The following is a 17,352-nucleotide window of genomic DNA, read 5'->3' on the forward strand; positions in this document are numbered from 1 at the left end:
CTTCTCAGTCTAGCTTTGGCCTGGTGCAAAGCCCTCTGCAGTCCCTGGAAGACTTTGCAGAGGATGTCTGGCTATTGTGCAGCTTTCTGCAGTGCTTCAATCTGCAGCATTCCTTTCCAACATTCCCCTTCACTTAGCACTGTTGTATTTTCCTGCCATGGAACAAGTGTCTTCCCAAAGCATGACCAAAGGCTGCGGGAGCACAGCCAGCCTCTCTGTGAAACCCACAACCAAACCTCTCCATTGTTCTTCCCAACAGCCCCAGATGCTTTTCCCCAGCCCTGCCTCACAAGCTGCCTCTGAAATGACCCACATTTGGGAAACTCTGATTTAGCAGACAGCAAGACAGATCGACCAGGCTCATTTTACTTGGTAATTCGGCATAATTCACAGGACTGTTACGCCATTGTGCCACTTGGTTCCTTCAGAAAAATTATTGCTCTCTGGAGGGGAGAACTCTGATACAACGGGAAATTCTTTAAGAGCAAGAGCAAGGACACCTGAGCAAACTCTCTTCCTTCAAGGAGTGCTGTGGGGAAATGTTCCTCATGCAGGAAGTTTTATTTTTCTTCAAATCCATTCCAGATGCTTAAAAACAAAAGGCTTTCCCCCCTTTTCCTTACTTTTGGAGACAGCACTTTGTTTGGAAGCCACAGATCAACATAATAAATGTTTCCTAATGGGATTTTTCGACAGGTTGTGTATGTCAGCTTAGTGGCCCACTGTAAGTAAAGGTGTAAGCAAGCAGCTGCTGTTTGCCTGAGAACTGGGGTTTCTTGCTAGGTGGGTTTGCCAGCCTGTGCCATGGCATGCCTTCACTCTGGCTGCAGCGGAGTGAGTCCTGCACTGACTGCCAGAGCTACGCTGAAAGCAAAATCCCACTCTTCCCATTCCCTGGATGATTAAGAGGGCTAACATAACATAAAAAGGCCACCCCTCAGCCTTGTGAGGGAGCCAACTATTTACAGTCTGTCCCCCTACAGAAAGACAATTAACTTGCCTGGTGCCAGATAATCTCCATTTAGACTGCAGGGTGTGTTTGTTGTTGTGGGTGAGGATGGAGCACGGCCAAGGGACAATACAGAGCATTTATTTATATACTTATGCTATGAGGAGAAGACGAGTGAACAAGGACAGTGCTGGCTCAAAAGATGTAACAGCAGCTGGAGCCTGACCACACTGTGGGAATGGGTCAGATTCTGCAGCAACTGAAGTTCCACCTTTCTTCCACACAGTCACCCTTTCCTTTTCCTGGTGGGCAACACGTGCAAGTGGGGTGTAGACATACATAACCCTTGAGTGGAATACAGACATAATGCCACAGGTCAGGCTGGGAATAGGTATCTCGAGTAAGGTTTAAAAATTAGCAATTTCTCTTCTTCTCTAAAAGAGGCTGCAATATTATGACCATATTACTTCTCATCATCACAACGTTGTCCCCATTCTGTAGTAGCCTATAAACGCACTGCCCAGACCTCAAACACACTTAGGACACTCATACCTTCTTCCTCCTCTTTGCCTTTACAGTGCTCTCTCGCTTTTCTTCAGGCTGACTTAAAAAACACTCTGTAGGCTGCAAAACACATTAAAAAAAAAAAGAGGTAAGAAAAAAAGTCACCAAAGGAAGGCAAAGGAGGTAAGAGGAGATACAGACGGAATCAAATCCTTACAGTTATATGTATATAAAGTAATTTTGGAATTGAGATTGCTGTTGCAACCAAGAGAGGGAATCAAAGAAAAGAAAATTGAATCATTCAGGGTGTAGTCATAGCTCCATAAAATGGTGAAAAGTAGGTTTTGATACATTAAAAAAACCAGGAGGAAAATATGAACAAAATCTACCAGTAAATTTATATATTTAATCTCTAATATTGTAAATCATGATTTTTCCAAACTTTGCCAGTAGTACTCCAAAGTAACTGGGTCTAAGGTGAGCATCCAGACAGTAAAAATAACATGGAACTGGGCAAGATTAATTAGAAACAATCATGTTCTGAAGTTGCTTCTACACTTGTAATGCAGAATGTAGGAAAACATGTTTCAAATTTGTCCTACCCCATTCTTGCTTTCACTTCTCATAGCAGGCAGGGTCAAATATACACAAGAAAAATACATGGTGCATTTCAGAATAATTCAACATGTGCTGCTATCATTAACCCTCTTTTGTGCCTGAGTGAACAGGCTGAATTGGTCCATTTGTACCAGAGTCCCTGTTCACATAATCCAGGGCTAGGATTTGACTGTAGCCACCTAAAATTGTCCAGAACAGAGGAAGCAAGGCGCAGATTTCTCTTGTCTTGAGTGTAGCCTTCTTAGGCCTTCTTTTGCCTTCTTAGGGCCTTCTACCTAATGGAAGTGCACATTTATCTACACAGACAGGCTTTGGAACTTAGTAAGTGACTTGATAAAGAGCAATGGGAAAATAGTCTGAGCTGCAGGAAAATGCTCCACGCCACTATGATGCATTTGGCTGCAAAACTCTGCTCTTGTGAGAAAATGTGGAGAAGACTCATCACATGGAACATTAAAAAGCCCAGGAACAGCAAATCCAGCACCCCTCCCTGGGGAAAGCCTGAAAGAAAAGTATCAGCAGGAAAGGGAGCCTAGCTGAAAGCCAGAGAAGCTGGTCTGCTGTTTCCTTGGGAAGGCAGCTTCAGTCAGGCCAAGAGGGAAAAAGGAAAGCTAACAGGAGTTCAGTGTCTGGGCCTTTCTGAGACCTCCTTGCACTGCCCCACCTTAACAGGAGGACACTTCATGGCAACTGGTGCTAAATGACCCAACCCAGCACACTCCTGCCTTTCCAAGCCCACTCTCACAGCCTTATCAGAAGCATTTCTTGAGGTTTAATTGTTCATATTATGCCTACATTTCTCTCTTCTTCCCCACTCCCCTTGCTAAATTAGCTATTAAAACAGGTAAGCACCATGCTCAACACAAATAAATAGCCTCTTACTTTCTGTGCTGTGATGCAGCCCCAGCCACTGCCCTTGCAAAGGCAGTAGTATTGTACAGCAGTGGCTCTGAAACTGGTTGAGGATTGAAATGAAACATAGGCATTACCAGAGAAGGTTGGGCTGGGGACTTGCTACAGCTAGCAAAGCACTCTACAGCTGCTGGAATGTAATGCAGCCTGCATCAAAACCTTTGAAAAGTTGTGGTAGGGATTATATCTTACCTCAACAACAGAAATCTGTCCCTGTGATTTTCTCAGGTATAAACAGAGATTATCTTCACTAGAAATGAAGGGAATGACTGCAAGTGGAAACTCACTTTAATTAACAAAATTGTTCCAGAGTTAATACAAGTTTGTTTGCTCTATTTTTGGTTTGCTGCTATTTTAAAAATCTCTGTCCTGACTCTGATTCTAGTGTTTTTAAAACACGACCCTACGTTTCTTCATTGCTATCCCTACCATTAGCATTCCCAGACATTGAGACTGAAACAGAGCTACCCTCTGCTCTACTCTTACACATCCCAGCTGTCCATAGATACTTAAAGGCCATTAGCCAGGTGTTTTAATCATAAATTTTATGTTCAACATCATATTTTATGCAGAGAACAAACATTTGCATTGCTTCAGTCAAGGGCTACCTACAAGCAAGCAAAAAGTCAGAGAAGGGCCAATCTGAAACTCTGTCCTCCAGTAGAGTATGATGGTTCCCTATCCCAGTGGTGCTTCCAGCATACTGAAAAATGTCACTCATTTTGGGCCCACTTCTCCCTTCTTATACATCATGAACTGCTTTACATAACTCTGCAAACACTCCCAGCTGGTATCTGTATGACAAAAGAATGAAATGTGTCACACAGCTGAAAAAATTTCTCTGAAAGAAAAAAACTTCTCACTGCTAAGCCTTCATTCAAATGCTCAAAAGCACCACCAAATGCCATGGCTTCTTTTTTGAAGGCAGTATGTATCCCTTTCTTTCAACAGCCACAGGAACATATAGCAGGCAACACAAGCATACAGTAGGCTTGTAGTCAAAGCCTTGCTTCCTTAGAGAAGCATGTTAAAACTCAAAATTGCTTCCTTTACACTGCATATATATTTAGGCATAGTATATTATTAGCCCGGTAATAGTAAATCCATGTTATTCAGACATTAAAAATAGTGACATAAAAAGAGAAATTTTCTGGTGGTGAATGGCTGCAAACTTACACGTCTTTGATGATCTGCATTCTAAAATATTTCAGCATCTGATCTATCCTGAACTTCTGACCCGTATCCAAGCATTAGTTGCCTACCTACTCATGCAATAGCTCTTTGCATGCCACCCTTAAGAAAAGGTCATTTGCATGCTTTTCTTATGCAAGACACAAAGCAGACAACCACTGGTTTTTTTTGACATGGCTCCCTCGTGCTCTGTGTTTTTATGCTATTTTTACATGGAAATTCTTAAAATGCAGAAAACAGGAAATTTGTGCCGAGACCAGTGATTTATGAACTAAAATGTCATAAATTCCTTGTTTGTTAATCATCCACAGAGCATAAAATATTTCCTGTATTATGTTTCTAACATGCTTTTTTCTTTACATGTTGCCAAACTGACGGGAAATTCAAATGTAGAGTGAAAACAGTCTTGCATGTGTGTGAAAGTTTACATTCCAGGTCAGCCACATACTCTGGCTTTTGGAGTTTGTGACAAAGTAAACACATCACTGCGTCACTTAGACTGGAGACAGATTGCTCATTTCACTGGAAGCCTGAGGACAGCCTGCAGCCTAGGAGCATGGATGCTCATAACTCTCTTGGGTCGTCTCGTGACAGCTTTGAGGTGCCAAATCCATTGCAGAACAACTTCCAGCCTCTGAATAAGGCAGGCATGAGTAAAATGGGTTTTGTTACTTGCACCAGAACTACAAAACCACCAACTTTCCATAAACAACTCTGATTTGGTATGTCTAAAAGATGGGCAATAAACCATCGATGACTTTGAGCTCCCATAAAGCATTTCCCTCTTGCAGTTTCACATCTAAACACCAAACTACCTGCTTCCAACATGCAGGCTGATATTCTTTATATGGCAGAAAGACCAGTGGCAGGTGTTCTACTAGAGGCGAGCAGTCCCAGGCTACCTTGGTAAGTAACTTGTGTTGCTATCCTTTCTAATGTTCTCATAAAATGGGTCAAGCAATCCTCCCAAACAAAGTGTCTTAACCTGCTCCTAAATGCCTAAGTGAAAATGGTGATAAAAGGTGGCTCCACAAGAATTCTCACTCCTCAGCATCTGACTCCCTGGTGGAGCATGTACAAAGGCAATACAGCTTTCTCCTGTATTTGGTTTTCTTTCCTAATCAAAACATTGATCTCATTCACATACATGGATCGCTTCACCTTTGTTCTCTTTGGAAAGACATCCAAAAGCACAGTAATTGCTACCATGTTTACACTTCTCTGTTACAAAAAAAGAACATCCCTGCAAATGGCTTTCACTTGGGCAGTTGCCTAGGCATTACAGAGTGAATTTACTATTGACCTAGGGGTCAAAATTAATATCCATAACCTCAAGGAGAGATAGCTTCCAATGTAATTTTAGCTCTCTGACAGCCACTCAGTCAATCCTCCTGGGTGGTATGAGGAAGGCAGAACAAATTTACCTTCAAAGAAGAAGCTTCATAAAATCAGCCAACCTCTAGATGACTTTTTCCCTCAAACTGGGGTGATGCTGATGTTCCTTGGCATACTCCATATAATGCTGAACAACACAGTTCCTCTTGGCATTAAATGAAGGTTTCAGCAGTGCAAGGGTAAGAAAACATCAGTCCATGAAGACCTAAATTCTTTTTCATTTGGACCTTGAAGTGGGGACATGCTTGGGTAGATAATCTGTATAACAAGTAAATACAGCTTTCCAGACTTTGTGTGTGCAGGGAAAGGGAAAAAAAAATTGCAGGGGAGGATACTCAGTGGCACCATCCACTGGACACCATCCAGTGGTACCAGGCTTGTACCACTGGACAGTCACTTTGTAGGATAGGCCTGGCAATCTCAGCTCACAAAAAACAAGTGTGAAGTTAATGAAATGTATTAGAATGTGATCACTTCCAATACAGCAACATAATTTAAAAAAAAAAAAAACCAAAAAAAACCAAACCTGAACAGATCAGAGAGAGTGAAGAAAACTGTCCCTTTACTGAAAAAAAACCCCACATTATATTTCCCTATGCGTTATCATTGTTGTGCTAAACAATTGTTTAATTTACAAACCTGCTTTCTTTTCTTTTTCACAGCAGGTTTGGAATTTGAATCTTGACAGGTTGCTGTCTTGTTTTCATTTGTTTTTTCAAGAGCTTCATCATCTGAAGGATCTAATCAAAAACAAAGAAGAGTTCTTGTTACTGTTTTTCAAATCTATCTACCCATCTTTGCACTCAAAAACAGGCATAAAATCTCTAGCTGAAAATTGTCACCCTAATATAATCTCATGACTGGTAATAAATACAGCTGTAACAAATACATTCTTCTTGCTAAGTTTGCTGATACTTCTTTCAAAATAAAGTTATTTCTTCCTACTAAAACAAGTCTTGCAGATGAAGGAAAAAAAATCCAAGCAAACACATACAAAAATGCATTAAATCCATGCTCCCAAATGCCTTACTGGCACACATTAAAGAGGAAAAATTACAAGACGGGTATAATGTTCTATTGTGTAAAAAATATGCACACTTCCTGCAAGAACATTAATTGTGTTACTTCAGCAATAATTAGACAAAAGCACCACCTCCAAAGTTTGAGCAGAATGTCCACAAGACTAAAACACATTTATGTTTTAAAAGACAAATTAATTCAATTCAGGTGTCTTTACACATTCTCTTCTTCATCCCTTTTATCTACATGGAGACTTGGAGGAGAAAATAAAAAGCTCCCTCCAACAGTGTTATAATAGTGCTTTAGATGTATTCAAACACAGACATTTCTACTGGGGACTGAGTTACTTCCCTGATTATTGCCACAAACATTGTCAAACTGAATTAATTTAACTTCTGTAATTGGAATATATCTGCCCAACAGGTATTCAGTCATTATTGCAATCTCTTGTATTCCAAAGTTGTAAATTCACAGATTCAAGGTAAGGTTATTTATATTGAAAAGAGAGGAATAGATGGATTTCTTAAGCATCACCCCAAGTATAGATGATATAACTATATCTATGTAATTGGTGAATTTAATCTATGAAAGTTGTGAACAGAGTAAACTGGTAGCCAGAGAACATGAGAGAGAGAAAATCAGTTATAGCTGGTATTTACAAATTCCATGTTTAAATAGGTAAAGGGATAAAAGAGGGAAGAGAAGAATCTCAATTAATCCACAAATGCAGCATTATATATTATGTGGCAATAAGGCAGTGGCTTTAAAAATCCTAATGTGACAGAATGAGTAACAAAATGACTATATATTTATTCCTGGAAAGGTACAATCTCATAATCTTCACTCCTTTTTCCCACCTTGAAAAGCCTGTGTAACAGTCAACACCCTAAACCTGGGGTCTGACACTGTTAGGAGGTCAAGAATGTTTAGGAAGTGGAAAGGTATTAAAGAAAATCAGTGAATGTTTTAGCAGGTTGGATGCCATTTGTCATGAAATCTTACTTGATATAGACTAGATTCTTGGCAAACCACAAGAGCTTTAGAAAGAGAGCAGCAACTGAGAAGAGGATTTGTTTTCTGTTCAGTAAGAGACTAATAGACTCCCAAGTGAAGAGGGTAGATAAATATGTTAATCAACTTAATTAAGACCAAAATAAATGCCATGGAAGAAATGACAGCACTTGTTTGCATCTCAACATAGGATGGACACATTCTGAAATCCTAAAATAGGAATTCACCAAGAAAAGCCCTCGCTTTCCAGCTCTAGAGCAAATGCAGGAATGTGTGCAGCAAGTGAACATCACAGCTCAGCTGACCTGTTTCATTCTCCTTGCAGGCACAGCCTCAAAGCAGAACGGACTGCGGCCACGTGAGTGCCAGAACCCAGGCAGAAATGATGTGCCTAGTCCTGTACAGCCCAACACATGCCAGCACGTGAACAGGGCAACAAAGAAAGCTCAAAGCTTGTGGGAAAAGCTTTTCCTTACATTACAGAACAATTATCTTTCTCTTGAGGATGTCCAAGTGCTCCTGTCCCTGCACAGCAGCGGACCTTTCCTGCCTACTCTTCTCCGAAATCACTGAGCACTTATGTCCCCCAGCCACTCTGGAATCTCAGATACAACACTTCGTTAGAAGAAGCTGAAAAATAATATCATACAGCATAGTCCATAAAGTTCAAAAGGTGTCTTGGTAATTCAGCATTACCACTGGCCATTACCATGGCCTTGTTGCATCACCCTGTGCATCACCCTTCCTCTGGTAAATTTATTGTGCTGTATTTTGGTAAGGCAGCTTCTGTATTTAAGGACACATCACTGACTTCTGTCTCATTTGCCCTGACTCCAGAGATACTGAAAGTGACCAACTTTAACACACACCAGCTCCATACCCTTGGGGTCTTGGATACACTGCACTGAAGCAGGCTGTGGAGAGATTATATAAATGAAGTACATCAAAGAAACCAGAATTGCCTCTTCATCCCTCTTGCTCACTGCGTTTGAACCCCAAACACCCACTCCAAAATGAATTTGTGCATGAACTGAACTGCTGTGTGAGCTCTTTCCAATGTTTCACATTGAAAATTAATCAGAATTGCATCAAATAGATTCAGGGGAAGCTGCCTGCGATCTGCAAGCATTCCTCCTGAAATCCCACTTGGCATGCTCTGCAAGGCAACAGGAGTCGTGTAAGTCTTAAATAACTTCTTCTCTTTCTCGCAACTGAAAGACATGCTGCTAGCAATAGCAATCTAAAACTGGACAAATGGTTTCCATGATCTGAAATAGCCTGACAATGTACCACCTGTTCACTGCTCATTTGAGTTTTGGACAGCACTTCATGGTGCAGTGTCCTCTGCTCTCCGCAAGAAGTGAGAGAAGAGGGCACAGACTCAGTCTCAACAAACATCAGTTCAAATTTGAGCATCTTTCTGCAGTACCTGAGTATCTTTATTTCATACAACTGGAGAACTTTCTATCTATTCCAGAAACAATCACCCACATCCCAGTCAGGACAGCAGCTCATCTCAAGCTGTAATTGTTTGTGACACCATGTCAGCTCCTGTGATGACAGGAGCATTTTGTTGCAGGCATCAAAGTACCACAGGCCAGACTCTGCCAACCATGCTCACATTAAACTGAATACCTTTCTCTGCAAATAGTTACCTTGATGTCAGTGGGGTTACTCACAAAATAAATCATAGTTTGATGCAAATCAATGCAGAAGCTGAGAGATCACAAGCATGTCTGTAACAGACCAGCACTGCCTGCCCTGCTTTGAGGCGTTGAGCTTCCCAGGAGACCTCTCTCTGCCAGAACAGGAGAATTCACAAATCCTTCCTTAACAATAAGCTGGTGAAAATGCAGAACCTAATTGATTAGTACAAAGTTGACTTTCATGTGGCTTGAGGTGCAAAGGAGCAGGCAGGCAGGCGCTGACAGGACACACTGCTTGCAGGGTGGTGCTGCTGAGCACAGCAATTCTCTGCCTCTGCTTCCCTGAGACTTACAGCATTGATGCAACCACGAGGTCGTCCAAGGCATCAGAACAGTCACAAAACGCTCTCAATATAGAAAAATAAATGGGAATTCCACAACTCTCCATGTGTTTTGCTTTGGTATTGCATTATTACATCAGCAGCATGGCATATACTAACAGGCTTCCCAGTCATGAAGTATTTATATTTGATCTTATTTTGAACTGTGTAAAAATGGAAAAAGCTGTTTCTGCTTCACACATGCACACACACACACAAAGACTTTTTCATTTGTATCAATCACTGTTTAAAGTCATCCAATGCACTGGTTTCTAACTTCTTTCAGATTTAGTACTATCATATGCATGTAGTCTTAAGTACATCAATATGTGTACTAATTACATACACGTAAACACTCGTATTAATACCTACACATCTGCATGTTTATACACATTCACTTAAAAAAGTACAGCGATATTTAAATAATTTAACAGGTTCCCTTTAATAATCACCTTTATTAACTAATATATTCCCAGCAAATTCATATTTTTTCATTATTTACTATGGTATTTTTAAAGGCAAAGAAAACCTTAATGAATATAGGATGTAATGACATGTGCTTTGATGTGAATGCAATTTTGTTCATACAAAATAGCTGGTACATACAAATTTGCATTTGCTAGCTTGATTCACCGTTACTAAGACTTCTGACCTTCACATGCCACTTTTCTACTCTGAAATTAGTAAAATAGGAGTTAGACATAAATAATTAATTCCTGTAAGAACCAAGGCTGACTGAAAAAGTGAAACTCTTCTAGGCAGGACACTTCCAAATGCCCCAAAATAAATAAAAAGTTACAACTGAAAATAATCTCAAAATTCTTTGGGAAATGCAGCTTGTGGTTCAAGCCAGACTACAACTGAAATAAAGATAAATGCAGCTCATAGAAATTATGCCAGCCATGGGAAGCTTGTTACAAGGCCAGAATATGAAGAAAACAAAAGGAGCTTTTTGAGAGAGGAAGGAGGTTCTTAGAACTTGTCCTAATGTAGGAAGAACGAACATGTAATTAAAAAGAAAACTTGGAACAGAAATATGTTGTTTTGCATACATACCCAAAGATAAGTGAGAGAATAATTTCTGTTAGGTGCTTTTTTGTTTTGGTTTGGGGTTTTTTTTGTTCTGGAGATAAGCAAGATGAGGCTTGATCAGAGTCCAAAAGGCTCTCAGGGACAGAGGCCAGTACAAGACAAGTTCAATTCTTACCACTAAATTAATCTCTGTTGCAAAATTTGGAGGGGACCTGTTTTACATGCCCACAAGGGAGAATCCCTCAACTTTTATTTGATGCATCTGCCTGCAGTCAGACATACTCTGGGTCAGAAATCCCTGTTTTTTTCCCTTATGCTTTCATCAGGGCTAAGTATCAGTACTAGAATTACATGAGAACAAAGTTTGTACAAAATTTATTATGCTCCCCTATCCATCTACCCATTTCTGATTTCCATCCTTCTCTGCCTGTTCTAAAACTCTCTTATATCTGAAACCAGATTTTAAATAAAGCCTCTGTTTCCTAATTTTTAACAAAAAGTTCATACACTCTGGAAACAGGTTTTGTATTTGTTATGCTCTCTTTCTAGTTTCAGATATGTTACAGGAAATTATGTGCTTGTCATTACTCTGTAGGTGGGCATAGTTCAGTTTGGGTGTGCTATGATGGATTAATTTCAGGCTGATTTGTAACTCGTATTTTTATTTACTGGTTGATTAAATTGTACTGTTCTGTGTTTATTAATCTGGGGCAAAATATTTCGAGTGCCCTCACCTCAAAATTCAGTAGATTGAAACACATTTGATGCCAATTAAAATGCCAAGTGTGTTGGGCACATCTTGAGACCTTTCTTAATTGCTATTTTTCTTTGGGAGGAAGGGAGAAGAGGGGCAGAGAAAAAAAAATTCTGAGGCTTCCTTATTATGCTCAGTTTTGCTATTAAAAACTGGCCTCACTCTTCAGTGAATGAGATGAAGTAATCTCCAGGTTAATGCACTACTTGGAACTTTTCTCACTGCATCTCTCCTGCACGTCCCATCAGGTACACACAGTGCAAGGTCAATTAAATTTCTGTAAACTGTAACAGCTGTCAGCAAATTTGGCTCTCAAGTCCCCGTTCATCCTTGCTCAGCTGAGAGGGCTCCTGTTGCCAGCAGAGTTGTGCTGACCACAGTAGCTGGGCTAAAAGTGACAGTATTTTACAGCTCACCCCTAGGGTACCACTCGAGGCAGCAGAGAACACAGGGCTCAGGCAGGTCCTGCCTCGCTGCCCACCAGCACCCAAACAACACATGAGCTCTGTTCAATGCAGCAGGCCTGGCTGCTGGGCTGGTTAACCAAGAAAAAAGTATTAACATGCTTCCCTGACAAAAGGGAAAGGTTCTACATAGCAGCGGGAGAAGGAGGTACAGAATTCAGCACTTCACACAGCCCCAACCATCTCCTGGACAAATCCCAAATTACTCAGCTGTGTGTCACTAGCACAGATAACTCCAAAAGGAGGGTCTCTTTCATGTTCATCAGGTCAAGCCTCCCTAAATTCCCTCTCTGTAGGCAGTGGACAGCTTTGATTTTTCCTGTTGAGAAGCCTAATAATAGCTCAGCTACCCTGGAGTCCACAGTGTAAAGCCAACTGGCCAAGCTATAGCTATGAAGCTCTTTTAGGGACTTCCAGACCACAGAATGGCTAAGAATGAAGATTTTATTATTAATATGGTTCTTCAGACCAGTTGCTGGCTATTTATCATGTCAACACTTTAGAAATTTCTAGTAAATGAGATTAAAAATGCAATCTGTCCTTGGGAAGATCACCACAGTACCAATGCATTAAAAATAGCTATGACAATGTCAGCACCCTTTTCTTTTCTCAGATTGCCCTGGCTAAATTAGAAAGGGTCCCCTGGCAACTCAAGAAAAATAAGTAATTCTCCCCATCACAAGCATGCATCAAATGCAGTGAGTGGCACAACTGAGAAATCTAGATGACACATTACAGAAAAAGATCCCCAAACAACAAAACACCTCCTTACCTCTTTGACTAAGGATTAGGTAAATCATTTAAAGCAGTAGAATGAGACAAGATGCAGTCTTAGAAATCAATACAAGAACATATATTCACAAGAAATGAAAATATAGTATTTAATTGTATCAAAAGATATAATATTACAGCTTAATGGAAAACTTAAGCAATTTTTGCAGTTTAGTTTTTTTGCAAAAAGGGCACATGAATCAAATGAAAAGCCTTTATTCATAAGGCCTTAAAATATTTGGTATTTTGACCATTTAGAACTAAAGAGGGAACACTGAATGCACTGATATTGTTATTGTCACTAGGATGCACAGAACTGCACAGAAAGCTCTGCTGCAGGTTCTCACCAGTTAGCAACCATTCCTCTGACTTTATCAGCCTGCTGCAACGGAGGACAGAACTGCCTCTCTGCTCAGGCTGAGACATCCTCCATGGGAATTACACACGGTGCCAGTGCGCCATCATCCCACCACCCACAGTCCTCCTATCTGGGCACTTTTGCCTTCCAATCCTTACAAACTAAGGAGCCCTTTCCCAAAACAGGCGCATTCCAGCACAGCAGTAAGTTTTGATGTCTGTGAGGATGCCTCAAACTGCAGACTTTACCTGCCAAGGTATTTGAAAGCAAGTATTTCCAAGTGTGCTTGCGAGGCACACCTGAGGGCCACACAATGTGGGACTCAGCACAAAGAGACACAGACCTAGCAAAGATCCAAACGAGCTGCAGTTCACCCACAGGTAATATTCAGACAGCACAAACTTCTCCACATTCCAGCCAGGCCCAAGCCACTCTGAAAGAATTCCCTAAAATAGCTCCTAAGGACTGGCAAAAGCTTGTACTACAAAGTCAAAGACAGTATTCTTCTGAAAATGCAAACCCTTTCCTGGGGCAGTTTGAAAGGCATATCTAGCACAAGCAACTACTTTTGCCTGACAAATCCTGTAACAGGATATTCAGTTTAGGTTACTCTTCTTTACTCCGATGGGTAACTTAAATTAAAATCGCTGTCCATTTAAGCAAAAAATAATAGGTCTTAATGGAATAATATCAAGTTAATTTTCACTATACTCTGATATGATATGATAAAAAATGTTTTTTTTTTTTAATCACAGACATAGTGATCTGCAATGCAAAGGATTTCCCACAATACATTTCTAACAATTACATTTCCCCTTTTTTAACACTTTTCCTTTAATATTCAAAATAGGCACTTCCAAACTAATTTCTGACATGACTTGCTAACTGGGAGTGAATTAAGAGATAAAATACAGGGCATATCAGAGAATAAGACTGGGGAAATTCTCTGTTGTATATATGCAAGCACAGGAGAATAAATTTTATATGATTGAGGCTAGGCCCAGCTTGTAGTATAGCCACAACCTTGCCCTCATACTCATAATTTGACTTTTTCATTGTTATATTTTGTTTTTAAGATAGAAAGATGGTAGAAATGCCACAGAACATGACTGATCAGAGGTAAAAAGTAGTAGGCCACTCCCCTTCTAATAAGAATAACTTTTTCACCTGCTAGGTAAAGGCTGAGTATCCCACTTATGCCTTGGACAATGGAAAACAGCTTCACCAAGGAAAGCAGAAAGAACTCACTATTTATTTAGTCACTGGAGTTTTAAAACCCATGGTAAGCAAAGGACAAACATGAAGATTTGACATGACAGGACCATGACAGGTCCTTTTACTTTTTGCCATCCAATTTAATTTCTTCATTATGAGCTTGCCAAAAAAGAGCAACCACAGGCTTCAGCACAGGTTACAAATCACTTCTGTTCTTTGAACCAAGGGTATCATGATTGAAGGCTGAGATAACACCCACAAATCACTTCAGTCTACTCTTTTTCTTTTGTTCTCTTAAAAACTATCCTTCATGCTGAAACTTCAAATAATCTCCTTATAACTCCAAATTTAATTCAAAAACTTATTTCTAGAGAGATGGGGAAGTGGGAGACTGTTTTGTTTAAGTAGCATGGGGATTTGGCTATTTTCAAATCTACTGGATGAACATTATGAACGTTAACCTTGTAAAAACAGCTTCTCTTCCTGATGGATGCCACACATTGCACATCACACAGTCAGTTTAAAACCACTCAAAAGGGTGCCAGCAATCCTGTGCAACGTTTTATGCTCATAAGACAACGCTATCCAACTCTGAAAAGCAGAAGAACAGGGCAAGCCAGGATACAGCTGACCACACTGGAAACTGTCTGAGCAATTATGGTTCATAATCTCACCTTGTTAATGGGATTTTTAAACATGGGATATTTAAACAACTACAAATGTCTAGGAATTTGGGGTTAATCAAAAGAAAAATCAGCTCACACATAACAGTTACAGAATGTTTAACTGTATTGAGGGAGAATCCCACGAGCCTGGCTTGAAATAAGTCTCAACCCCAACACAGGCATCTGGGAGAGGAAACTGCCTGGGCTCTGGAAAAGTCAGACCCAACTCATTCCATAGGAAATTCTACCAAAGAAAGCTGGGCAGTTAAAAACTGCCAACAAATATGCAGAAAACCCATTCAGAATCATAAGGAAAACACCAGTTAAGAGCTCAGGAAAAGCTAGGAACAAACTACAGCCAGACTCTCTATTGCATTTTCCTCTTCATGTTGCAGGCAGAAAAATTAGTCATCCTAAAGAAAACTTGAGTGTATACAGCTGTAAAACCAAACACTTTTCCATCCATCTTGATGAACACATACAACCACTTTTAAAGCCTTTTCCCCCTTCTTCCAGGAAGTTTGCATCACTGAGGTTGGTCATGCAACATTTAAAGCCCTGTACACACGAACAGCACCACTCTATAAAAGCCCCCCCAAAGATTAACTCCCTGCCCAAAGCCAACAAGTGTATTATTTGTATGAGCAAGAAATCCCTCCTTCTCTACAATATTCCCATGGGAGAAGTGCATGGCCCAGTTCCTGCTGAAGTATGACTATGCCTTTAACACCCACCAAGCACTGTGACTCCTTGTTTTTCTAAGACCCATCTATCATGTATGGAAGCTGCTGTTTGCTGCAGAGGGTGAAAAGTTGGTGAAAAAGAGGGTGAAAAGTATACTCTCATTCTGAGGAGTATATATTCCCTCCTTTATCCTCATCACCTTCCTGGTCTGAAGGAAAGGGTCTGTGGTAAATTCAATATCCTGGCACAATACCCCATATAGAGAGAGGGGAAGAACTGGCAATGGCACTGTGGAGCTGTAACTGGTAGGGTTGGGGTGGCTCTCATGAGGGTACCACCCTGGAGCAGAGGCAGCACAATGCTATCCATGTTTAGTGATGTTGGTGACCTGTATGTTCAGAGTTTCACTACTTACACAATGTAATTCAATATACACCTATCTGGAGGAGGACTTGTTCCTTTTTGAGATTCTCTTCAAAATCAAACACCAGCATTCTTCATTTGTTGGAATATTACCTTCTGACAAATATTTATTCATGTTAATGGGGAAGAAATAGGTAAACCGGGAGGAAAGATGAACGTGGATAAATCCATAAAACTACTTAATGGGTGGGGTCTAGCCTAGGTCTGACTATGAGCAAGTTTTAGCCAGGAATGTAGCATGGTCCCAGATGTGATGTCTCCCTTAATACTGCCAGTGATTCGTGCTGTTTTACTGCTCTCTGCATTGGGAAGCAGCTGTGGCTCACAGCTGCAGTTCTTGCTCTGAGGGTAACACAGAGAGCCTGGCTGATACTGTGTACTTCAAGTCTATAGATCATGATAAAATTACACAGTGGAACTTGCCAGAAATAGTAGGCTGCAATTAAAAGAATATATAGCACACTTCACAAAAACTTAACAGCATAAATTATTGTTCACAGAGACATATTGCTACTTTACTGACTACTATGATACCATTCCCACCTTTTTGGCTCATGGATATTTTGCAGATGCACACATCTGTAGTATGCAGTTATCGCAGTCCTGTTTTATCTCAGGTTTTCTCGGTACATGGAAAACTGCACGCATGCATATCATGTAGCATACGCTCAGACAGATGTCACCACCAAATAATACATCCCGCTGAAGAACAGCACTGCAAACAGTCTTTTATCCCAGCTCTCCTACCCATCTTTACACATAAAATGAAAGTTGACATTTTGAGCTGCTCTGATTTCTGCAGCTTTTTTTATTTAGAAGCCTTCATACGACATAGAAGTATCAGATCTCCATTTGACAGAGTATCAGGTTGACTCATATCAAGTTAAACTCTCCTTCAGGCTAAGAACAAAATACCCTGACATGTTGCCACACAGAGTTAGAGTGGCAAATTCCCCAGATTATAAAACATCTGTTGAAAACCAGTTCTCTAGCACAAGGGTTACGTTTCTATTCCTCTTATTCTTTGTTTCCTCCTCCTCTGCATATACTTCACATTTCTCTGCAGTTTGATCTCTCATATTGCAGGTTCTCCTCCCCTTTTAAGCTATCCAAGCATCCCAAATGTATACAGTACTATAATACACATTTGTGGATATAACTCACTTTTCCAAAAGGTCGTACTTATTATAAGAGCAAGTAAAAGGAGGGGTAATTTTTTATAGTGAGAAGCATTTAGGGCAATACTGCACACTCCGATACATTAAGGTTTTTGAGAGGAGGAAAGGCATTGGGCTTGTCGTCTATGTCAGTGCTTTCTCTTTAAGATTAACAATTACAATGTGATCTCTCATCTGCACAG

At 40.4% G+C, this 17,352-nt stretch overlaps 1 protein-coding gene across 5 annotated transcripts in view; it reads right to left on the bottom strand.

Annotated features, from left to right (window-relative positions):
* The window catches only part of CMSS1 (cms1 ribosomal small subunit homolog), a 218,059-nt gene that overhangs the window by 13,934 nt on the left and 186,773 nt on the right, over positions 1 to 17,352 (bottom strand). For all 5 annotated transcript variants that reach the window (XM_030285774.4, XM_072931828.1, XM_072931953.1 and 2 more), the window contains 2 exons: positions 6,209 to 6,309; positions 1,502 to 1,573 (listed from right to left, as the gene is read on the bottom strand). In XM_030285774.4, coding sequence (XP_030141634.1) covers positions 1,502 to 1,573; positions 6,209 to 6,309 — 173 coding nt within the window. The remainder of the gene's footprint in view (positions 1 to 1,501; positions 1,574 to 6,208; positions 6,310 to 17,352) is intronic.

Source organism: Taeniopygia guttata, chromosome 1 (assembly GCF_048771995.1).
Source record: "Taeniopygia guttata chromosome 1, bTaeGut7.mat, whole genome shotgun sequence".
NCBI lineage: Eukaryota > Metazoa > Chordata > Aves > Passeriformes > Estrildidae > Taeniopygia > Taeniopygia guttata.